The sequence below is a fragment of the Cupressus sempervirens genome, chromosome 1 (genome assembly GCF_028749045.1).
Source record: "Cupressus sempervirens isolate cs-2001-9-10 chromosome 1, ASM2874904v1, whole genome shotgun sequence".
Classification (NCBI taxonomy): Eukaryota; Viridiplantae; Streptophyta; class Pinopsida; order Cupressales; family Cupressaceae; genus Cupressus; species Cupressus sempervirens.
This window is the reverse complement of record NC_143118.1, coordinates 13561615-13587528: the sequence shown is the minus strand read 5'-3', so window position 1 is coordinate 13587528 and position 25914 is coordinate 13561615. Positions and strand designations below refer to the sequence as shown.

Genomic DNA, 25914 nt, shown 5'->3' with positions numbered 1-25914 from the left:
CTTGAATACTTATGACAGCAGCATTAAAATTGCTTCATCAAATGACCAACTCATAATATTAGTACCTAGAAGTCAAAAATCAAACCTTTTCCAATTCATCTGGATTCTGTTGCAGGATTGTTTTGATAGCCAAAATCGTTTGTGTCAAAACAGATGCCTCACTATCAGCTTTATCGACATCAGTCAGCATCCAATCTGCTCGAAAAAGACAATCAGCCTTAATTCCAGGAAACTTCTTTTTCATAGATTCACCCATTTTTTCACTAGCCAGATGATGGTTTCCCTTCAGAGATATAGAACTTTTCCTAATCAATGCCAAGAGTCCTTTCAAACAGGTCAAAGCTATAGTTGGGAGTCTTTTAGCACATCTTCCGATTGCAGCAACTGCATCTGCTGCAAACTTTCTATCTGGGTCTCTAACATAATCCTGTGGGAAAAAAATTTATCATATACAGTGTCGGTAATTTATATATTCTCTCAAAACAATTCTACATAACAAAGTGAATAATCTTCAATAAAATTAAACTAACCAGTTTAAACCATGTTGACAGTTTGTCTTCCTTAATATATTGGTTTGTACCTTGACTCTTTACTTGCCCTATGGCTTATGGAAAACACAAAGTTAACAACAGAATGGATCAATGTAGTAATCTATTCAAAGACCCCTGAATTGAAAGGTACAGCTCCCTTGTAAGTGCAAAATATGCAATGAATTTGTTTTTGGGGTTCTTTGGGGAGGCCATCAATGCAGAGAAACAGAAACATGCAGAACTGACTACAACGGAAGGAAGAGAGGAAAAGGCAATAAAACAGGTAATTCCCAGATTACGTAATTTAGCTGATATTTTGATAATGCCCAGATTATCTATCCTTCAGCTACTCCACAGATCAGTTTCCGACTTCCTAATGCAATGAATTAACTAAAGACACAGACCAGCACAAATAATGGAAGATATGTTTATGCTGAATAGAGTAAAGCATACAATTCATTAAATAAAGGGAATAAAACCAAGTCCATTCACATTCATTCAATTTTTAGCACTAACACATTCATTCCACCAATTCCTCTTAAACTAAATGAACAGCAAAATCTAAAATGACCTTAGAGTCTCACATAGTAGTCACAGCTACAGGGGTTTGCCCAAAGTAATTTTTTCCGATCTTATTAACTTCTTGAAAGTTTACATATATAGGCCTTCTCAAAATGGCTGGTTACATTGGATGATTGCTTTGCAAAGCATCTCTGAACGGAAATACTAATAATAGAATAAGCTTAAATCATTTATTTGTTACAGAGATTAACAAAAGGCCAAGAGTGGCTACAAAAAGAAAGAGAAGAAAGAAGAATGACAGATGTCAAAGGCAAAATGTCTTTTTCGGGGTAACTGATTTAGCTTTGTATGCTTTTACAGCATCAGTTACATTGTTCAGCTCTTCGGCATTTGGAATTATAATGTTGTCAGCCCGGACCATCCAGTAGTCATGCATGTCTGTTAACTCATCCATTCTGGTCATTCTTGATTTATACTTCCCTGTTTCTCTAATTATGACTGCATCTACTGCTAAAGCTCTTGGATTTTAGACAATTGGAAATTGAGAGGGTCAATGGCCTCATCGACAAATGCCAAGAACTTTGATCTCATTCTCTCAATATCCACAAGCTTGCCATTGGTGGATACAATAGACTCTGTGTGCAATATTTTCAAGTTGTGAAAGTACTTGTCAATAACTTTTTGCACCAAGTTGCATACATCTCCTAGCTTATTTGTAGACCTCGTGGAGCATTCTATGACAAATTCTAAGGATTGTCTCCAATGAAACAAGGGCTTCGTGCTCGTCTTGAGGATCCCATGAGTAATTGCCACATTTGTCCTCATGTCAGTTAGCATTTGTAGAAGGGCCAATTGCTTTGTCAGCTTGTTAGCCACCTTATGTATACTCTTCTTATGCTCTAAGCTTACCTCTCTGAGCTTTTGTGCATCCAACACTAGGTTTCCCAAATTTTCCACCAGTAGGTAACCTTGAGTCTTCGGTTGATCTACCCATGCCTTTCCAACCTGCCCAAACTGCCTTTCATGTTGTAACTTAGTCAGCAAGTTCTTGTTTTCATCTGCATGCAGGTCAAATTGACCTAGAGAGGTGCTTCCAAGGGCAGACCTGATGCATTCCACCAGCTCCTTGTTTGAAGCCTTCAACACTTCTTTCTCTACTCTAAGCTCTTCCAACTTGTCCTCTATTTTTTGATTGGTAGACTTCCAGATGTTTACCATGGAATCGTGAACAAGGATACCAAGATCCAGTGTTCTAATTTGGAAATCATCTTTTGATAGCTTGTAGAATCTATCGTCTTTTTGTGGATCAACGATTTCAATCAGCATGTGACTAGTAGAGGAATCTGTAGCCAACACAGCAATTGTCTTTTGCTTCTTCGCCTTTTTGGATGGCTGAGAAGAGGTGACTTTTGTGATCAAGTCATTTAATGGAGTAGCATCCTCGTATCTCCTCTTCTTTCTGTCAATGGTCTCCTCAAGCCATGACTCCGTAGATAGCACATTGACAGCCGACTGCAAAGCAGTGGGATCAAACAGCGTCCTTGGCATTAACGGAGTTGTGTTGTCCTGAGAAGCAATGGGGAAAGAAGCTACCTTATTTACCGAAAGGGCTAAGGTTCTCCTTGTTGGGATATATCTTGCTCCTGGCCATCCATAGGATTGGTGTCACCATCCAAATTGATGACTTGAATGGGGGAGAAAGGCTTAGCCACTGATTTTTCTTGCTCCCTCCCCTTATCTTTGTCATCTTGCTTTTCTCCAACATTTCCAGTGTCTAGCAGAGAGAAACTTCCGCACGTAGGCGTAATTGGTACATTCTTCTCTGGAGGCTGGTCTCCTCCTTGCCCAATGGATTGAGCAGGGCTTGCAACACTTAAAGTAGTAGCCGTGGTGGTTGTTGTTGCGGCAGATTAAGCGGCCCGAGATGAAACTCCTCCTGTAGAACCAGTACTTCCCATTCTTTTCTTCCTTGCTTGAGTCCATTCAACCCATTTATCAGTTCTTTTGATGATCCCTTGCATCAAAACCTCTATGGTATCAATAACTAGGCCAACATATGGGGAGGACAGAATTGGGGTGTTCTTGATCTTTTCATATGATGTAGGATGCATGAAGCCTCCGTTATCTGCAAGGTCAAAAACATCAACAGAATTGTTATATACTTTAATTTCATCAACAGTTCGTCATGACCAAAATCTCTCTCGAGTTTGGTACTCACTGAGACAACCAGACCAATAATCTTCAATGTCTAGGACATGCCTGTAGGCATATCCTAATTTCAAATGATCCTTTACAAAATCAAGTGGATCATACTGAGGCCTAAGCACCTTATAATCTAGCAACTTGATCTTGCCTTCAAAGCTTTTCACCAAATTTCGAGCATCTGATCTTGAGGCACAAGAATACGTGCCAACCACTATAGGAAATGAAATCCCGGCAATCTTCTTTACATTAGAGCAGAGAGTGTTTAATTCTAGGATTTGTCCACACAGCTCGACTAGCATCACCTTGTCCTCTAGATACCTTGGCAACTTGTTAGGAAATCTGTCATAAGCTTCTATCCATAAATAGGAGAAACTCGGGAACTAGATGAATGAGCATCCTAATTTACTTATTGCCGAAATTGCCTTAGGTGAGAATCTCCTCTCTAGGCATCCTTGCAATTCACGGCATAGCCTCATTGTGAAGGCATTATTAACCACCACATACTCCCCATAACTTCTCTGCGGTTGCAAATGTGGGTAAAACTCATAGACTTTAGTGTTCTCATTGTAATCCTGAATGCTAGGGAGGTCGGGCCACCTATGGTGAGTTGCTAGGGCATAAATCAAATAAGAAGACATGTACAACTGCCTGAAGCCTCTGGCTGCATTTAACCATGACGAGAGTTCATGGCAGATGATCTGTGTCCAATCTATGTGCATATTTTCTACACAAATTCCTTGCACCAGAAAGAAATAATGCTCGACAAATTCCAATATCTCTTCTTTTCCTTTTAACCTAAGGAGAAGTGCAAGGATATCTACAATCTCTTGCTTCAATTTTTTGCTGAACAAAGTCTTTGGCATCTTGCTCTTCTTTGAGCGGGAAGTCTAGAACCAAGTCTTTTGCATGTCCTCCCGCCTAAGAGTTTTCTTTTCATTGAACATGGACACAGAAGACATGAAATCTATGTCACAATACTACTCCTTGGTTGGGATGCCGAATGCAAACTGCATCAATGCCTTGTTGATAGACAAGAGAATAGACTGGTCAGGAAACAGAATCTGATTTATTTTCGGGTCATAACGTTTTATGCATTCTCAAACAAGCTCAGGTGCATGTACAGCCATAGGAAAGCCAGCTGCCTCAACCAGTCCACTATCTTTGAGCTTATGAGTGATTGAGTGAAGAGGTTGAGAATTAAGCCTTCTATGAAGATCACCCAAATCGTACAATTTGAAGGATGTGTCTAACAACTCTTTTAGCTCACTCTCTAGGCCAATAAGTTTCTAGTAACCAGAAGCTTTGATTATCATTTGTCAAATGATTACACAAGATGCATATTTCAATAAATAGTCGTTTTAAATATACTTGAAGAAGGGAATTACCAGTAATCCTAGTGAAATAGGTAAATGAATTTGATCGTTGGCGCCACGCGAACGAAATTAAGTTCAGCCAATGTTCATAACGGAAAGATTTGCATTTAATTCCATGAGAAATGGCTATTTAAACTTTTCGTTTACTTGCACATCAAATATAAAATTTCCGAAAGCACTATTACTTTGCTAGAGTGATATGACATGACTTTGCATGAGTATTTTATCTTTATAGGAAATGCCCTTCTTTTCTTCAAAGTCTGGAATGCACAAATATTTAATGTCGTTAACATATGCAGGAGAGAGAGATACACTTAAATTTTTAGCACGGGCAATAATCCTTTGGTGGCATGCGCACCCCATTCTTCTCCTTTCCGCTGAAAGCTTTTAATATTGCCTTTTCTTTGTATCGGGGTCGCCTTCTTATTATTGGTTTTTCTGGTGAGAATCTTCGAGGAATATTCGTATTTTAGGGCATCTTTACTTCACTCTTTTCACAATCTTCAAAAAAATGGCTTCCTTTGTTACCTTGAGGCAGAAAATTCCCTTTACGATCACATTTCCTGATTTGAAACTCAGAAGGCAGCCTTTTAACCTTTTATTTCTTTGTGAAGGCCTCGATGCTTAGTTCTCGATCACATCTTAACAATTGCAAGTCTTTACCACATATTGACCATAAACTCATAATACTCAACACATTTAGTCTTATTTCTCCAAACCTTTAATGACATTCGCATTTGCTTCCATCCATAACCTCGTAGGCCTCTGGTATTGACAGAATCAAATTTGGGACTTATCAATTACTGCCATAGCTCTGCTCTCCGGATCCGCACTTGATGTGGTTCGCTTGAAGGGGAAAAGTTGCTCGAGATCTCCGAAGCCGTGGAATATGAAATGTTAGGGCTAGGTACTTGATAATGAGGTGAAGAAGAACTTACTTCTTATTGGGGAGATGCCAAAATACAACCCAATCATTCCTAGATCACCTAAATCCCGCGCGCACCGGAAAGACAAGAAACCCACAATGGAAGAAAGTAAATAGCTCGGGAAAGATGAGAAGTAAGTTACCTAAGACACATTTAGACATATCTTTTTTATTCACACTCTCACTCTAACCAAAGACTTAAACCAAAAGAAGAAGGGACAACTAAAACTTGGCAACAAACCAAAAAAACTGAACTGCTATCCCACAGTCACATTTAGGCAGGCTAGAGCAAAATTTGTAGAGAGAATCAAGGAGTCAAATTAAAGGTACATCAATCTTTAACCTTCATTGAAGAAACCCTGATTAATATAAGGAAAATGCTTGACTTCTAAAAATACTCACCCATAGCTATAATCATCGATTGGGAAAAAAATCAGCTTTAAAATATCCAAATATGCAAAGCTACAAACTAAAAGCAAGTGGTAAATGCCTATATCCCCAACCAAAAAATTTGCTCAAAATAGTTAGTCAATTCTATACAGATTTGAGTGGAAAATGTTGCCTGAAAATTATGGACCAAAAATAATCCATCAGAACAAAATCTAGTCAAGTCACAATAGACACTAATCTAGTATGTGAGACCTATGCTATAGAAGACCACAGTAGGACCATTCTTAAACTATTACATAATTATCTGACCCTTGCCAATTCACATTGACTCTACATACTATCAAGTGTCAGTTGTTCATCTCATCCTACAGTCTTTTATTTGAGATAGAATAATAATAGGATATAAACTGCAGCGAGAACACATTTTATCCATGAAGGCTGGTAATATCATTATCTTTGATGCCCTTGACTGCTGGACAACAATTTCATGGAAAATGGGCTATTACCCATGTCAAGAAAATATTGATATTACCATAGAAATTATCACCTTAACAGTTAAACAACAGGTACCCTTTTGGTTAGTAAAGACAATACAAGCTAAGTGGCAGTTTAATAGATAGTGCATAATAAAATTCCTCATTGCCCATATAAGACAACCTCAACACTCTCCCGAGAACAAAGATTTATAATGAGGACTTTGTTGGGCCTATTACCTGTAATTCTTGCAATATTGCGTGAATAGATGACTCTGTTGCAACAATAGATAGTATTTCCAGCTTTAATGCTCGCATATGGTATGTATCAGAAAACCGTACAAAAAAATCTTCAAAGTATTGCTCAAATAGTGATGGCATTTCTCCCACAAAGGTGGCTATATTTGCTAGTACCTGCAAATAAAAATTAAAAAAAAAAGATCAAGACACTATAAACAGGAAATTCTTTGCAGGAAGAATGAACAATGAAATGATAAAACATTTCCTTGAAGCTACACTTTGCACAATAGTTCACCAAATGGTTACATAACACAAAAGTATTTCAGCCAATATTGAGACAAAAACTAATTGATGCACAAACTTTAAGCTAAGCAAGGATAATGAAATGTCTATATTGGTCCAGTTAAATTAACTCCCCCTTCCTCTCTCCCAATCAAATTTTATATCAGGGTCATGTTTTCCCTGCTATATGTACTTCAGAAAAAAAACTCCTAATTATGACAATACACAACAAGAACCAATGTGCCTGTTTGTGATTTCCTTTCTATACATCTTAAGGATAAGGAAACCTTTCAAATCCACAGCCTTGGTTCCCTTCCACTGATATGATAAGTAGACAAGATGAGACAGAAACTCGGGAACCCTTCAAAAGCAATTCACCTCTTAAATGCTAAGTCACAGCCGGGAGATAAATAAATACGGTATGGGATACCACTAGTTTTCGTTTTCCTAATAGCTGTTGTTTGCCCCATAGGGAAACAGATCAATGCATACGAGAATAAATAGTAACACAAAGTATCAGAGAACTTGCCAAGCCCTCCTCACTAATATCTGTGAATGTTTACAGCCATATATATACTAGACGTACTCACAATGCCAACACAATTATTACTCCACAATAATGATGATGTCTCTCGGACTCAAGTACATGCCATATGTAAGTGTTGGAAGGGTGTGACTACCAATTGTCATGACCATCCCAAACTTCCTACCCCTTCAACTAACTTAACAATTATTAGCAATGGCTAACTTTACCAACAACATCACCCCACCCTCCCACCTCAAAAAAAAATAGAAAGCCGCCACCTCACTGCGCCCAACAAAATGGGAACAATGACAAAAATACCCCTACTATACAAATGAAAACACGTTAGGAATTAGAAGGGGGCTGAGGAAGCATCCCAAGGGGAGGTTTTGTTGATGGTGTAGAGGACATTTGTCATGCTCTCAAATCATGCACCAGCTCCTTCCTATGGTGCAAGCCTCTCTCATTGCACATGTGCACCCTCCACCATGTACGCAGCTTCCAAAATCCCCTTACTCTTCTTGTCAATCTCCTCAAGAGCTGCCCCGAGCCAACTCTCCAATGTAGCTATCTGATCGTAGTGCTACTCGTACAGAGTAGCCACCCCATCCCTGTGTTGTACCTCCAGAACTACTATCTAATTGTGTTTGCATGTTAACTCATCTTGCGTCTAACCCAACTCTACTTCTACCTCAATCAATAGAGTGGCTAGCTATAGTGAGCACTTGCTTAGCCTCAACTACTACTCCGAAGTGCTCATCCCATTGAAACTCATAGTATATATGTTTACAGCTTTTCTCTACCTGACTAAGCAACCCATGAACCTAACTCGAACTATTGAGCATAGGAACTCTCCATTCCACCAACATCTTTGTTGTCGCTGAAATAAGTCATCCTTTGTGCAACATATGCTGCTCAAACTCCTGAGTGCATCTTCATGTCGCAAACTCCAGCAAATATGTTGCGACTTCCTCTACCTTTCCAAGGGCCTGTGCCACTACTGAGACTGCAACCTGTCATGCCCCCAACTTCTACTTTTGCGACATCACGACGATTTAGATCAGCATCAATGTTGTATGCGTTCACGAACTAAATGCATTAGAGTCAGACAAGTTTCTCTAACTATCATGCCCCTGTGTCCTTTTGACACACGTTGTTGCACTGGTATCCCTTGCATTTTTTTCCTCAATCTCTTCTCCTTCCCCTCGTGCCTTACTTGCCTCCTCCCATGCTATCATAGTGAGGTTTCTCAACAAATTCCTAATTTCTTCTAGTAGTATGTCGTTGCTTACTTCTTCACCGTCGATATGGTATCCTCATATGTCTGTACCATGTGTCTCTGACCGGTTCACTTGTTGTGGCGCCTCCCTTGGTTCCCCCTAGGCAACCCTCCTTCCTGTCATCCCTCTGCAAGTCTTTTTAGCCTTCTTTAACGCTTGAAAAAGCTTATTTTCTCCTTCAATCAATTTGGAAGGCACAACGGCTAGTAAGTAAATTTTTAGGTTGGAAAGATGGTTCCTTGCAGCATGGATTCAGCTTTGGAAATTCCTCATATGGTGGAATAGACAGGTTCAATACCATGGTCAACCTCTTGCAGTTGCTTTTTCTAAGAAGGCGTATTATTGCTTTATGAAAGTGGTCCAACAATTTGCTCATGTTTGGGATTTTTGCTCCTTTAAATGGTCTCCTTGGTAGTCTATTACAACTGATCTGAAGCATTTCTTACATTTGTTAAATCTCTAGTACCAGTGGACCTTATCATAAAACTTTGTACTCCTTGTCACATCCCAAGTTTTGGCCCAATTTTATATGCTCCTTTATAATGTTTGCTAAAATTTCAAATTCATCGAGGACGATGAAACACAAGGGGAAGGGTATGTTACATCCCAATTTTCGACTCAATTTAAAAATGTCCATATAGCCATTGAGGTTTCACACAAAGTCAATTGACAGGAAAAATTAGTTATGTGAAATGCTAAGATGGTTAGTCGTTATAATTTTCATATGAAGGCAACATGTTAGTTAATCATTATGATGCTATTATATTGCTATCTTGAAATCTTGGGAAGTTGGTTATTCATCTTGGAAAGTGAAATGGTGGTTAGCCATTATGAAGGTTATGAATAATAATTTGTTATGGTAATTTTGATTTTGTTGAGGTTTATGATATAATCGCAGAAAATTCCCTTTCCTTGCAAGAGCACATCAAAGGGGGGTAAAGCATTGCTAGAAAAGAACTGGGCACGGGGGGCACCACTTGTCACTGGGCAAATAAGTACGAGTCTTCAACCACCACGACTAAGAGTAAAGAGCTAGGCAAACAAGAGTGTATGTTGGACGACCATGAGCTAGCCAGTTAAATTATATATCACTTAACAATTAAACAAATCACTAAGCATAAATTAGAATATAATTTAAATTTTTATCTTTCATTGTTGTGGAGTCTCCCAGGTATATTGACACCATGTTATTATGACATCCATACTTGCATATACATGTATATGTATATGTGTATATATCAATATGATGATATAAAACAGATATAGAATTAAAATACATTCACATGTACGTACAATTAGAGATGGCACAATACCATGATGCCAAAATATATTTTATATCATGTCAAAGGGGGGGACCCTCATATTTATCTTAATATTTTATTATGACTCCAAAACATGAGCTTTACCACCCTTAGCGGCATATTATTTTTAAAATTTGAATTCAAATATTCTTGTAATTACAAGTTGAGCACTTTTCTTGTAATTGCAACAAGGAAACTATATATTCATCCCTGCCGTAGAGAGAGCTCTCTCCTCCTCAAGTGTTCTCCCTCTCCATTTTTGCATTTTCTCCAGTTCTCCTTGTTCTCTGTTTGCGTCAAGAGTATATCACAAAAATTCAAAACCAAGTCGCTCGTGTGGAGCTATAGATTTCATAGTGGTTGTTCCGCACCAACACATGGTCTTGTATCTTCTTCTATATCCAGGTCACGTATTTTGCCTCATGTCATTCGCATTGTGAGTAACGCATTTTCGATTGAGCACATATTTTCCCTCATGTTATCCACATTGTGAGTAATGCATTTTTTCAAGAAAGCTTCATTTTCTTTTCAAATGCAGAGTTAGCATTGAGCACGATTATCATTTGAGAGGCTATGGCCTACTCCCTATTTCACACTCTCATTTTGATCAATTGTTTACATAAGCATTGACTACTATAAACTTGGGAAAAGGAATGTGGTACCATGTTTATTATAACCTCTATGATCTTGATTGGATGTATGATGATCTTTCATAGTATAATATACTTTTACCTTTTCACGCACTATTATACATGTATTATACACATGCGGTATTGATTATATATGGTAATGGAGTATCAGGACATTCTGAGTAGTTTTATGTTGTTTTAGAGATGAAATATATTTCTATCATGAAATGATTAATCTATTGAAATGTTCTTGTGATAAGATGGGCATGAAGAGCCAAGTTACATAAATGGAAAACATGGACCATTTCAAGGGAATTGTGAGCTTACAAGTATGACCTACTCATTTAATGAGTACCATATACCAGATGGTATGGATGAGTGATTTAGTTTCTGTGATCAAGTTAGGATCTAGAACATGTTAGTTGAGGAATTACAAAATTTTGAATGATTATCTTACTCTAATTAATTGGACACTGGAAACTCTCTTATACGAGATATCAATATTAAAATTGAACTAAAATTTTGTGAGTGTCTACATGAGTATGACAGGAATATGAAATAGAATATCCTAAAACATGGTTAACTCAAGGTGATGCTGAAGCGACCACAAGTACAGTAAAGTAAACCCAAGTGAGTGTGTGTTTCACTTTTGATTTTATGATATCATGCAAGCATTTTTCTTGAAGCATCGAGATAAAGGAATGATAGACTTTGATTTTGATCCAATTTTGAAATGAAATGATTTCATGCTGCTATGTATATATCATGTATTTGGAATATTCTCTTAACGTTTAAAGTTGCAGAGTTCATCGAGGATGATGAAACACAAGGGGAAGGGTATGTTACATCCCAATTTTTGGCCTAGTTTTATATGCTCCTTTATAATGATCATTAAAATTTCAAGTTCATCGAGGATGATGAAACACAACGGGAAGGGTACGCTACATCCCAATTTTTGACTCAATTTAAAAATGTCCATATAGTCATTGAGGTTTCACACAAAGTCAATTGACAGGTAAAATTAGTTATCTGAAATGGTAAGATGGTTAGTCGTTATAATTTTCATATGAAGATGACATGTTAGTTAATTGTTATGATGCTATTATATTGTTATCTTGAAATCTTGGGAAATTGATTATTCATCTTAGAAAGTGAAATGGTGGTTAGTCGTTATGAAGGTTATGAATAATAACTTGTTATGGTAATTTTGATTTTGTTGAGAGTTATGATATAATTGCGGAAAATTTCCTTTCCTTGTAGGAGCATGTCGAAGGGGGGGAAGCATTGCCAGAAAAGAACTGGGCACAGGGGGCACCACCTATCACTGGGAAAATAGGTATGAGTCTTGAACCACCTTGACTAAGGGTAAAGGGCTAGGCAAACAAGAGTGTGTGTTGGACGACCATTAGCTAACCGGTTAAATTATATATTACTTAATAATTAAAGAAATAACTAAGCATAAATTGAAATATAATTTAAATTGTTACCTTTGATAATTGTAGAGTCTCCTAAGTATATTGACATCATGTTATTATGACATCCATACTTGCGTATACATGTATATGTATATGTGCATACATGTATATGTGCATACATGTATATGTATATACTATATGTGCATATATCGATATGATGATATCAAATAGATTATAAATTAAAATACATGCACATGTGCGTAAACATGTATGTACAATTAGAGATGGCAAAATACCATGACGCCAAAATATATTTTATATCATGTCGAAGAGGGGGCCTTATATTTATCTTAATATTTTATTATGACTCCAAAACATGAGCGTTGCCACCCTTAGTGGCATATTCTTTTTAAAATTTGAATTCAAATATTCTTGTAACTGCAAGTCGAGCACTTTTCTTGTAACCACAGCAAGGGGGCTATATTTTCATCCCCGTGATAGAAAGAGCTCTCTCTTCCTCACACGTTCTCCCTCTCCATTCTTGCGTTTTCTCTCCAATTCTCCTTGTTCTCTGTTTGTGTCAAGAGTATATCACGGAAATTCAAAACCAAGCCGCTCGTGTGGAGCTGTAGATTTCATAGGGGTTGTTCCACACCAACACCTGGTCTTATATCTTCTTCTATATCTAGATCACATATTTTCCCTCATGTCATTCGCACTGTGAGTAATGCAATTTTGATTGGTCACGTATTTTCCCTCGTGTTATTTGCATTGAGTAATGCATTTTTTCAAGAAAGCTTCATTTTCTTTTCAAATGCAGAGTTAGCAATGAGCATTGAGCATGATTAGCATTTGAGAGGCTACGACCTGCTCCCTATTTCACACTCTTATTTTGATCAGTTGTTTACATAAGCATTGACTGCTATAAACTTGGGAAAAGGAATGCCTAGCCGATGGAATTATATAATGCTCTATGATGTGCAAAATCAGCCTTGCAATATCCTTTATATTATTTTTATGCTATTTGATATGTACCTATTGTGTGTGATTTCGACATAGTTCCACACAATCTTCTAATTTAATGGAATCTCATGATTATCAGCAGTCTCCTAGGAAGCACCCGAGGCCAAATAGAGCCAAGTATAAATGGGTGAAGAGGAGAGGAATCCTAAAAGAGAAAAGAAAAGAAAACTATTATTTAGTGTTTTAAATATATGATCAATTAAAAAAAGAGATTGCATAAGTCCAAGTCAGCTCATGGTAATCCAATGTTTACATCTTGATGCCTAGTTGAACAGTGGGATTGATTCTCTGGTACCAAGATGCTCAGTAGTTGGACAAGGTGTTCCATGTCTATTTCCGGGTAGAGAGTGCCTTTCTCAAATGAGATTGTGTAGGGATATTTAAGGTCCACGGTTGGGAGATTAAGCATCTGACAGTACTTCTCCTCTCCATCAAATGCCAAGACATGCACAAGACAGAGATAGGTATGCATTCAAACATTTGTTGGTAACAGATATTTTACTTTTATGATATTTGAAATTACAAGTTGAAGATATGTTAGATTGATTTATATTGTTAAATTAGTTATTTTCTTCAATGAAATCAACTTTTCTCGTCAATGTAAATGGTAACCGGTTAGATCAATTGATCTCCCAATTGGACATGAATTATATCTGTATGCGTGAGATAGGCCTACTTGATGGATGTTATAACTGTCCTTTTATGTGAATAATGAAAATGAACGTATCTTTTAACTATTTGTTATTGCCATAATTAGCAATAGGAAAGAAAAAGGATGATACAATGGTATTTGATGCCCTAGATGGTATTTATCATTATGATGCAGTGGTATTTGATGCCCTAAATGGTAATTGACATCTCGATAGTGGTATAACTATTTGTACCCTAAGTGGTATATGTGGACTATCCTGGGTTTTGCAGAGGTTGCCCTAGGCGGATTCAAGTTTCGGAATTTAGGGTATGGAAAAGTTAAATTCTGTATTTAAAATTATTGATGATGCCTTCAATTGTTAGTTACCATAATTCAGTTAACTAATTCTAACTGTTAATCTCTTTCACATGAACATAATTGTTCTAACTACCTTCTCATGAACATGAAGTAGTATCTGTATTTCATTGAATTGCTGGTTGTTAGCTAAGGCACGGAAAAAGTGGATGTTACACTCCCTCGCAATGTCAATTTACTAAGAATTGGTTACGGTTATCAAAATATCCTTCTCTCACTTTCCTTTGAAAATGCTATATTTAAAGTTGCCTCCTGTTTTGTCGCTATATCCTCAGTTGTACAAAAATGGAAATGTAGATTCCATGAAAAAAAAAATGGAGAAGAATGAGTTGGCAAATATGGAAATTCTAAATCAGATGTCAATCCTCAGACTTTGGCATGGAAAGTTTTGCATTACAAATTACCACTACGGGGTAACTTGAAATTTGTGCTTCAACCTGTCAAATGCCCCTTTTGTCAACAGAAGGAAAGCTTAAGGCACTTATTTTAAAACTCTTCTACGGGCAAAAGAAAAGTTGAATGTTATTTTCAGTCATATTCCTACCATTTTATATAACTCTTTGAGCCGGAAAAAAGATGTCTTGGGTGCTGGACTGCATAACATATTATTGCTGATTCTGTGAGACATTTTAATTTATGTAATATATGGAAGAGCAGGCATTTAGCTTTGTTTTCAAATGAATCAGTTAACCAGGGTACTGAAGCTCGAAAGTTTTTTTTTTTGATATAACTGAAACTCAAAAGTTTTACTCTATGACATCTTGTATCAAATTGTTGCTCTTTGTTATTTATTGCAGATGGACACCGAGGGTCATATCAAGTTCAGAAATTATTTGTATGGTATCAAACTCCAAGTCCTTCGGCACCACAGGAAAAAGTACATGTGCTCCAGGTGGCTTCATACCTTGCTCAAATTCAAGTCGTAGTTGCTATTTTCAGCCTCTATCGTTTGGCTGGGTTTTTAATATTCATGTATTTTTGTCTTGAAATTTTGTATTTCAGATCTTGTTTTAGTCTGTGGTATATTGTTAGCTTACTCATTTAGTGTCTGATGGACAGTTTAAAGTTGTGGTTCTTTGTCCTTCTCGTAGTCTCTTCCAGCAATGTATTGTTACTTAATATTTTAATGTATTATAAAGTAGGTATATTCATTACAATTTGGAATTTTGAAAAGACTATAAAAGCTCATGATATCTTTCATTTGTACCACCTTAGAACCACCTACCATTAGAAAATAAGGAATCATATTGCAACATTTTGAAATGAATATGATTAACATCTTGGAGCTTCTATGCCATCAAAAAGATGTCATCGTTGATCTTCTTGCAGATTCTCTGGACTAAATAGGTGAGACAAGATTTAACATTGTTAGTTGATTTTAAAGACCTTATTACATTTTTTAAGATCTTATCAACTGCGGTCTTCTGTGCTAATCTCCAAAAAAGTAAATATTTGAAAAAAGTGGGCTCTAATCAACATAATTGTATACATTAATACCATATTCTTACCACATACTGTGAGTCATAAGATGACCTAAGAAGGAACAGAAGAGGCTTAACGATTCTTTTCACTTCCTTCATGGGAGCCATAAGCCAATGAACGCTGGCAGCAGCAAGCACAACACCACTGTTTTGACTCCAGAAAAGGGGCGATGTGCATTGCAGCAAGAGTTTCACATCATTGTCAAGGTCTGTGATAGGAATAGCATCACTAGATTTGGATGAATCACTGTTCAAGGAAGAAGTCTCCACTAATCTGCTTTGTTGATCAATTGTATAAGACCCATGAAAAATGTCCTTTTCTTCTATGTTTTCAATTTCACCTCTGCTTCCATTCCCATATTCTAGAGAACAAGCACAAGTTTCTCTTTCAACAAATAATTTCTTTGTGTAACCTGAATTATATGCAGCAGATATTTTTGAGATTCCATGCTTTGCAACAACATAATGCAATAAAATCTCGATCAAAATGATCTGGCCCCACTCTTCAACATCAGGAAGTGTCTCACATAACCTTTTGAATTTTGAGCCAATTAATGATAGGTTATTGGGACAGACAGAATTAAATGCAGCTGCAGTAGCTCCAATCACTCCAGCAGAATTGTCATTGAACAACATTCCAATCAGCTGCATACAGTAATCCATGAAATAATGAATGTAAGAACAGAATAATAGATAAACACAAAAATCGAGCATATGTGAAGAAACTAACCTCTTCCAGAACAGTATTATTTTGCTCCCGGTCCAAATCATAAAGCTTTGGAATAGCATTTGCAGCACACCTCCTGACGTAAGGCGAAGGATCTCTAGCACATTTAGTAACAGCCATTACAACCAAAGGTGCCACAACATGAACATGGATCCCTGACATTGCACGCAGAGCCCATGCACGCACCAAAGGATTCAAATCTGAAAGATCTTTCTGAAAACTATTGATTGACAGTAAAGCCTCATCTGGTCGCCTACATTATTTCTCCAAATAATGCAAAGATTGTTAACAGTGATGAAAGCGAGAACCATGCTACATAAAGATGTCAGAATCTAAGGTTCATAGAAATAAAAGCTAGGTTCATAGAAATATAGCTTTTAAATTCATTTATTCAAATAAAACTCTGAAATAACATAGAAAGAAATGCATTATATTTTACAATATGTGCAGATAAATCATATTAATATATGAGATGTTGGATGCGATAATTTTACATTTCATTGCAGAACAACTGCTCTTAAACATGAATTGATGTTCAAACAATAGACAAAGGTCTCTAGTGACATGTAGTTTCATTGTTCTTTAAGCTAAATTAAAAAGCTGTCAATTAAAAGAGCTTTTCCCCTATATTGGCATCACCCCCTTCTAGATCTTGCCAGTTGAAGTTTCAGAAATGAGAAAAAGGAAAATGTCTAAACTATCTCTGTGGACACTTTGATAAAAAGAGTAACTCATATACAAAGCTATTGACCCTAATCAGACCCCAAAAAACATGTCAACACCTATGTTGCTGTATCCTTGTTCATTTTGACAAAAGAAGTGCTCATTTGATAATCTAGAATCTCCATCTAATAGGCCTTTGAATTGTTTGAAATATTAAAGAGAGGAATGTCCAACTTGTTGATGTTGGGTAGCTTCAGTTGGATAAAATTATGGCTATCTACAATTATATATGAGATATAATTACATATGAGATACAAGTTTATTATGTGAGAGAAATTAATATAATTATATATATATGATTATATTTGTTATTATATTAATTATCAAATTAATGAATAGACATGTCCCATGAAGGGACATGTCTCTTCTTGTCCTTTTCTCATTATAAATATGAGGTTGCTGCCATTCGGAACACACATACCAAATACATGACAGTGCTTAGTGTTGAAACTAGGGCCCAAAAACTAAAGATGAAAAACAGTAATAAAGAAAACACTAAAGAGAAAATCAACACCAGAAGATATCCTAGGAAAACCCTTCTAGAATGAAGGGAAAAACCCAGCCACACAACAAAAGATCATTTTATTGATAATAAAATTCAAGTGTACAATATCCTTTGCTTGACGCAAATATATAACAATAGGAGAGACTCTTCAAATTATAACCGAAGGACTTTTGAGATTCCCATAACTCTTATAATTAATTATAACTCTTCGAGTATTCATGCCTCAATGCATGTGAATGACACGTGACATTTACATTTAATATTACAAATTAAACTTAAGTGTCCTTTTCAGCTGAAGATGACAATAACGGTAATAACGTCCAGATTTCGAGAGATAAAAATCCCTATCGCAGCTACAAACTTTAACACTCCTGAGTTACTCAACATGAAAACCTATAACAATGAGTCATTCGTGGAATCACTCAACATGAAAACCTATAATAGTTACTCATATTCATGGAATCACTCAACATGAAAACCTGTAACAATGAGTCATATTCATGGAATCACTCAACATGAAAACCTATAACAATTACTCATATTCATGGAATCACTCAACATGAAAAGATTTGTAAGACTCACAACTAATCACAGACTCTCTCAATGTGAACTATCATGGAATCTGTCAACATGAAATCCTTCTCCCATCATGGAGTTTCTCAACATGATCACATCATGGACTCTCTCAACATGATGTTCACTATCGCATGGTGAAAGAGTTATCATAGCTGATCTTACAATCTCATGTATTCACACAAGAATAAAATAGGCAATAACAAACTAAGACATGATTCCATTCAAGTCTCATATTTTATAAATACCACAAGCATCACAAGCATATATGAGAATGAAGGGGATTCCATAAGCACTCCCTCTTAATAATGAAGCCTCCCTCTAAAGCTAAAATCTCCCTTTAAAGCTCAACATCTCCCTTTGGAGTTATAATCCTTATCTTGTTGCATCCTGAAACAAGAGAGATTAAAATCAACTATCAATGCTAAAAATAACCATAAGTACTCATCTTTTGTGATCTAATCTCAATAAACACACATACACAAGGAGATTTAGAATAATGCCTCTAAAGATCACGTAAATCTCATAGCATCAATATAAATATCACAATAATTTACTCATCTCTACAACCCGTACCCAGACTAGAGTTTTGCATCTATGTCTCATATGATACACAAGAATACTCGATCACCTAGTCTTTAAATGAACTGCCTTTCTAAATGAAGTGGGTGATTATTTCTTTTCCGGAAAACGAAGAATGACTCAGATAGATTCCTTTTTCCAGTTCACGAAAAAATATGTTTAGATATATTTTAGCATGTCTGTTTGACCTGAGATGGCCTCCATCCTTATAACAAGCAATTTCGTCCACTTAGACCCCTACGGCTATGTAAGTCTCAAATACAAAAAAAGAGATGGAAAAAGAGAGAGAGAGATTATGACCCCAACAGCATATCTACACTTAGCAACTTTCAAACATATCTATAGTTGCTCTTAGTTTCACCAGAACACATTTATTAACCGCGAAAAGTGATTGGCTAACTAAGAAGACCAATCTAAAAAAACGGTTACAAGAAAAGGAAGAAAATTGAAGAGCCTAATAAAAAAGATGCTGCCAACTCACCTAAATAAGAATGTATCTTAACATGAAAGTATGGGGTGAGAGCATATTTGCAAAGGGCAGGTGCCATCTTGTTAGTGAGGTTGCCAGCGATAATCATACAGTCGAACTGTCTAGGACTGGGCCTGAAAATGATATCGAACCTGTCCAAGTCATAGCATGCAGCACCCGTGTGCATCACCTCCACTGCACAACATGCAAGGTCGAACGTCATGGGTCGCAGCAATCCCTTCCGAGCCCAGTTCACCAACACATCAATCTTCGATATTATGTATTCTGTGACTGTCGGCTTTTGCGTAACCACCAACAAAGAAGAAGAGCTCTGTGCTTCTGCCATACCTGCGGTTCTCCCCATATGTAGTAGTCTAGAACCTACAATCATTGAAAACCCCGTGCCTATTTGAACTAATGCCATTTCTCTCCTCTTGACCCTTGACAATCGCATGCCTCATTAATTTGAGGGAAAACATAAAGCCCACAACCCAAGTGCCCAACATAGTCACGGAAAGCAGAAAATAGGTATGCTCTTGCACACATGAAGCAAGGTGATAAAGCATTTCTAGATTCGATCTCCCAACAAATCACACAATCTTGATATCAAAAAATTGATGCACAAGAAAGATGAAATATACAATGAGATTTTAAAAATAATGCTGATATCAGAGTTTAAATTTGGAAACACCTAGAATTAGATTTTAAAAACACCTAATGATAGAACCAAAAAGCATTCAGAAACACCAATCACGAACTAATAAACAAGATACTCAGCAGAGATAAAATCCTTATCATTATATATGTATGCAACAGAACAAGACACAACCAAAGGCAAAATAATTAATACATAGATTCCTTTTATTGTTGTTATCAAAAACTAGGCTCGGATACCATGTTGAAACTAGGGCCCAGAAACTAAAGATAAAAAAACAATAATAAAGAAAACACTAGAGAGAAAACCAACACTAGAAGATATCTTGGGAAAACCCTTGTAGAATGAAGGAAAAAATCCAGCCACACAACAAAAGATCATTTTATTGATAATAAAAGTTCAAGTGTACAATATCCTTTGTTTGATGTGAATATATAACAATAGGAGAGACTCTTCACATTATAACCAAAGGTCTTTTGAGATTCCCATAACTCTTATAATTAATTATAACTCTTCGAATATTCATGCCTCAATGCATGTGAATGGCACATGTCATTTACATTTAATATTACAAATTAAATTTAAGTGTCCTTTTCAGCTGAAAATGACAATTACAGTAATAACGTCCAAATTTCGAGAGATAAAGATCTTTATCGCAGCTACAAACTTTAAGACTTAGTACAGTTACAGCGATCTCAGAAAACCAACACAATTTATCAATCTTAGATCGAGAATATGCATGTACGTCTCAAAAAGTACCCTACATGTATCAATGGGCAGGATGTCAAAAAATAACAATAAACATTATTTTGTTTTTTAGTTTTTAACTTTTTTGTCAAAACCTTGGCATTTTCTACAATTTTTGTAATACAAATCCTTTGAAAAGTCACAACACTTCATAGTTATAATCCTTTCGAAAAGTCACAGCACTTCATAACTAAAATCCTTTGGAAAAGTCTCAATACTTTATAATCAAAATATTTTTTAAGAGTCGCGACTATTCATAATTATGACCCTTTCAAAGATTCACATCCTTTCAATATCATTGATACCTTTTCAAAAAGTCACTTCCTTATTTTCTTCATATTACTTTCCTCTTCCATTTTTCCTTTTTGAACTCCTCTTCTCCCCCTTTTTTTTCCTTCTCTCAAATAAACTATGCTACCTTTTATATCTTAATTTTAAGGAGCCATGTCTATTTGTTAAACATCGCTTGACTTTTTATTAGATTTAATTAATTTATATTATTCTATGTTATATTATTTATTGACCTACTTATTTGTGTTTATTATTATTTATTATTAAATTCTATTTAGAAAGTTGACATATTTTCTACAATATTGTCTCTTGTATTTAATTTTATTTCTTTATTTACTCATTGAAATTTTAGTTTATTTTTAATTATTTAAAATATCATACTAAAAATTATTTCAATAATAATATAGATTAAATTATTATTATTTCCTAGTATTATATTTTAGTATTAGTTTGAATATAATTTTATTATCATTATTTATTTAATAACATTGTATTACCTAAATATTATTAAAATTCTATCTGAAAATGGGGATATGACAGTCCGTCCTTCCTCAAAATGTTTGTCCTCAAGAAATTCTTCTACTGAGCTGAAATATATATTTCTTTTAGTCCAAATTCTTAGGTTGTTATCATGGATATGTTTGAATCCTTTCTAATAGTCATTAACTTTCTACATTAGTCTTTCATATAAATTATTTTTCAAGATCCCCTTTAACCCTACAAGATGGCAAGATGATACTCTGATACCACTATAATGTCCCCACTATTAAGGTTAGTTCAGGACAAGTAATACCTACAAAATAATGGTTAGAATAACAACAATAACAAAGCTAACTATATTATTCCACCCTCTAATTTAACCCCAATCCTAAGGACATCTCCAGATCGAGCTTCCTAGCTCATAGACCTCGTCGTCTTTCCGTGAGCGCACCCCTTAAGATTCTTCTTAGACAGGCATCCTCTATCCAAAGTCAATCACATATGCATATGTTGACATATTAGAATATTCTAGCACATTGATAGTCCACCATGTTGGACAATGGAGATCTTAATATCTCACATGCTCCATGATTCGAGTCCACATTGATTTTCAGCCATGGCAGACAATGGAGATCTTAATATCTCACATACTTCGTGCTTCGAGTCTCATTAATATCAATGGTGTTAACCCCATGAGCTAACACAATATTATCCACAAGTATGATTCATTAATATAAATAAATTCATAAATATAATTAAACAAATATAATCCATAAACATACCTTTCTTACCTTCTTTTCTTGGTCCGTGTGGCTCTATCCTTAGTCGGTCCTTCAATGAATTATTCCTTCTAGATTATCTCAACTCTATATTTACTTTCTAAAGATTTTCCTTTTCTAATTATAAGGAAAGGACAAAATATACTTTTTTTTGTTTCTTCTTTTCCAAGAGTCACAAACCTTTCATAATACGAATCCTTTGAAAAGTAATAACACTTCGTAGTTATAATCCTTTTGAAAAGCTGCAACACTTCATAATTATAATCCTTTGGAAAAGTCTCAATACTTTATTCTCAAAATATTTTTGAAGAGTTGCAACCATTCATAATTATGACCCTTTCAAAGGTTCACATCCTTTCAATATCATTGATACCTTTTCGAAAAGTCATTTCCTTATTTTCTTCATATTTCTTTCCTCTTCCATTTTTCCTTTTTGAACTCTTCTCTTCTCCCCCTTTTTTTCCTTCTCTCTAAAATAAATTCTCCTGCCTTTTAAATCTTAATTTTAAGGAGTAATGTCTATTTGTTAAACAATGCTTGATTTTTCATTAGATTTAGTTAATTTATATTATTTATTTACTTACTTATTTGTGCTTATTATTATTTATTATTAAATTCTATTTAGAAAGTTAACATACTTCCTACAATACTGTCTCTTGTATTTAATTTTATTTCCTTATTTACTCATTGAAATTTTATTATTTTTTTAATTATTTAAAATATCATACTAAATATCATTTCATTAATAATTTAGATTAAATAATTATTATTTCCTAGTTGTATATTTTAGTATTAGTTTTAATATAACTTTATTATCATTATTTACTTAATAACATTGTATTATCTAATTATTATTAAAATTCTATCTTAAAATGGGGATATGACAACAGTAGTTGGTATTTTCTAAATCTTTGTTAAGGAAATTTTTAGCATTCTTATTTCTATCCCTATTTTAATAAATGTTTGATGACCTTCATGCACTGTATTCTGTTCCTTATTCATTGCAATCTTTCTTTATCCATCATTTAAAAATATCTTGTGCTATTGCATTCGGAGATATCTACATTGATCAAAGTTCACCCTTCTAGCAATTTTCTTACTAAATAGGATAAAGCAAGGTTTGATCCTGATACTCACATATTCATAGCTCGAACACCAAACTGTGATGGGTGCACTTCTTTTTATTTTCCAACCTCAGCCTTTATTTACAGCTGTACATGCAGCTAACACTTATACAGCCAATAGTAATAATCCTTTCTATCATATATCGGATGTTTATGAATCAATGTTCTTTCATGAAAGTGCTGTCATAATATCTTAATGAATCAATTCCAGATTCAGTATAATCGCATCCATAAATCTTTTGATGTCTCAATCGTGGCTATATATGTTTTTACGGTATTGATGAAGAAACAAAGTGCCTAAGATGATGTCACCTCATTCCCCAAAACTTCTATTAATTGCTTCTATTTTCTCTCATATTTGAAGATATCGACATTTCAATCTTAGTTTTCTTGTAATTATATTATATTGGAATTTATTTATTTTATTGCTATTATTCATTATTAAATTATATTTCAAGGGGACGTTACGGTGGTCTATAGAGTTAAAAGAGTGTCATGTGTTGCAGACCTAGCATACATGCTGAAAACCATTTAGGAAATCCCAAAAACTCATTGAAACTGCACAAAGAAGAAAAGTGGCTTTGATTGAAACTGCTAGCAAGAGAAAAAGAGATGAACACAAAAAGCAAGATTTGGATGCTGATTTTGACGAGGAAATCAATGTAGAAGATTTATTTGTGATACCCTTGGTGAAGACCAGGAGCAAGTCAAAATTTCATCTCCCTAGCTACTTGAAAAACTTAAATCTAGAAGAGTTGTTGTACTAAATCTCTGAGCTTGAGAGATGCTTTGACTTTGAATCAATCAAGAACCCCAAGACAGTTAAGTACTCTGCCACAAAGTTGGGGCATACTGCCTTGTGTTGGAACTTCATTCAAAGAGATTGTGTTTAGAAGGCAAGAAGATGATCTCACAGTGGCCTTACATGGTCATCAAGCTCGAGGAGAATTTTATGCCAGCCAACTACATGTTGGACTTGTTCAAGAATCTCCAACTTGTGCCACAAAGAGATGTCCATTAAAATCGTACACAGAAGAATTCTTTACACTCAACAGTCAAGCTTTTCGTGAGGAAGATGACAAAGGCAAAGTCTCCAAGAGTGTGAATGGTTTGCACACTTCCATTCAGGATGAGAAACATTTGCTACATATACATTTCCTTGAAAACAGTTATTGGTTGTGCTCAAACAAAAGTAGTTTCACAAACAACTGAGTGCATGAGGCAAAGGTGGAGAGAGAAAACAAATGGAAAAAGGAAAGCATGTGCATAATAAGAGGCTAGGGAGTCTAGTAGCAGTACGCATTACTCATAGAGCAAGCAGATATCCAGCAAAGGTGGAGGAAGAGGAAAGAAAAGCTATAGAAAAGGCTTCAACTAGACTTGCTTCAGATGCAGGCAAGTAAGTCGTCAAGTATGTTTCTAGAAGCTATGCGTTATGAAGGTCATATGAACAAGTACATACCATGGCTCAAGTAGGAAAGAGTGAAGCAAAGTGTAGTCCCAAGCCTAGGTAGAATTTGATGTTGCACAAGTAATAAATTGGTTTGAAAGTGTTGCAAAACTGATTCGCCCCCCACCAATGTTGCTTGTTCCTAATAATAGTCACATGCACTGAGGGTCCACAATTTCTAAAGGTAGTTGATTGTTCAAGGTATTATGGTAAAATAATGAATGTGTTATTAAACAAAGATCATGAATGATCTATATATACAAGATAAAAGAGAATGTTTCTATAATGAACAAGAGAGAGGAAATAGAAACATTCTTGTAGAGTGAAAAAAAAGTTTCCATAATGAACGGAAGGAGTTTATGGAAACATTACAAAAAGAATGACCATTAGAAAAAGACAGGAGAGAGAGAAAATAGAAACTATATAATATTGTAATACCCTGCCTTAATGGTTAATCTATTTTCAAAAAATAGAAATTTGCATGTCATCAAAAAGCGTAAAAGGTAGCCTCGGGTTGATCACAGAGGTCTGCATGTTTTGCAATGTTGTCATGTGGCTGAGACCCTCCTTGCTCCGCAGGTTAGAAGCAAAGTGAGTCCTGCAATCTTGAATCACATGACCAAAGTTGTGGCAATAGTTGCCCTAGATTTGCTTCTTCTTGGAGCTATTTTGAGACTAAGCAGATGACTAAGACGGGCCTTTATCATTGTTAAAGAATTGGGCTGAAAATGCTTGTTCAGAGGAGGACAAAGGTGCACTAATACCAAACTGTTGTTTCCAATGATCCTACTGCAAAAGTTTGGTGCACAGATTTGAGAACTTTAGGTCAACATTAGTTGCAGTGATGTTGAGCGTCTCAATAAAGTCCTCATAGGATGGTGGTAGGCTTTTCAGAGTAATGACCATCATATCCTCTTCCTCCATAGTATGGCCAATGGCCTCAAGTTGATCTTTGATGTCCTTAATCTTTAGAAGATGTTCTTGTAAGGACATGTGCTCATCCATAATAATAAATAATAATTGATTATTTAGAAAGAAGGCTCTACTTTTATCTGATGTCTCGTGGAGATCCTCCAATGTTGTCCAGATCTCTACAATTGTCTTGCCAGATGGTACTTGAGGCAGCGGATCATCAGTGACTAAAAGATTAATAAGCATAACCGCTTCACGATTACGCTCATTAAACTTCTCGAGTAGCATTAACTATGGTA

At 35.6% G+C, this 25914-nt stretch overlaps 1 protein-coding gene across 2 annotated transcripts in view; it reads right to left on the bottom strand.

Annotated features, from left to right (window-relative positions):
• PAT2 (protein affected trafficking 2) overlaps positions 1–25914 on the bottom strand; it is a 194888-nt gene that overhangs the window by 131769 nt on the left and 37205 nt on the right. For both annotated transcript variants that reach the window (XM_089815975.1, XM_089815977.1), the window contains exons 3-6: positions 16329–16578; positions 15626–16243; positions 6659–6832; positions 86–427 (exon numbers count right to left, since the gene is read on the bottom strand). In XM_089815975.1, the coding sequence (XP_089672101.1) occupies positions 86–427; positions 6659–6832; positions 15626–16243; positions 16329–16578 (1384 nt within the window). The remainder of the gene's footprint in view (positions 1–85; positions 428–6658; positions 6833–15625; positions 16244–16328; positions 16579–25914) is intronic.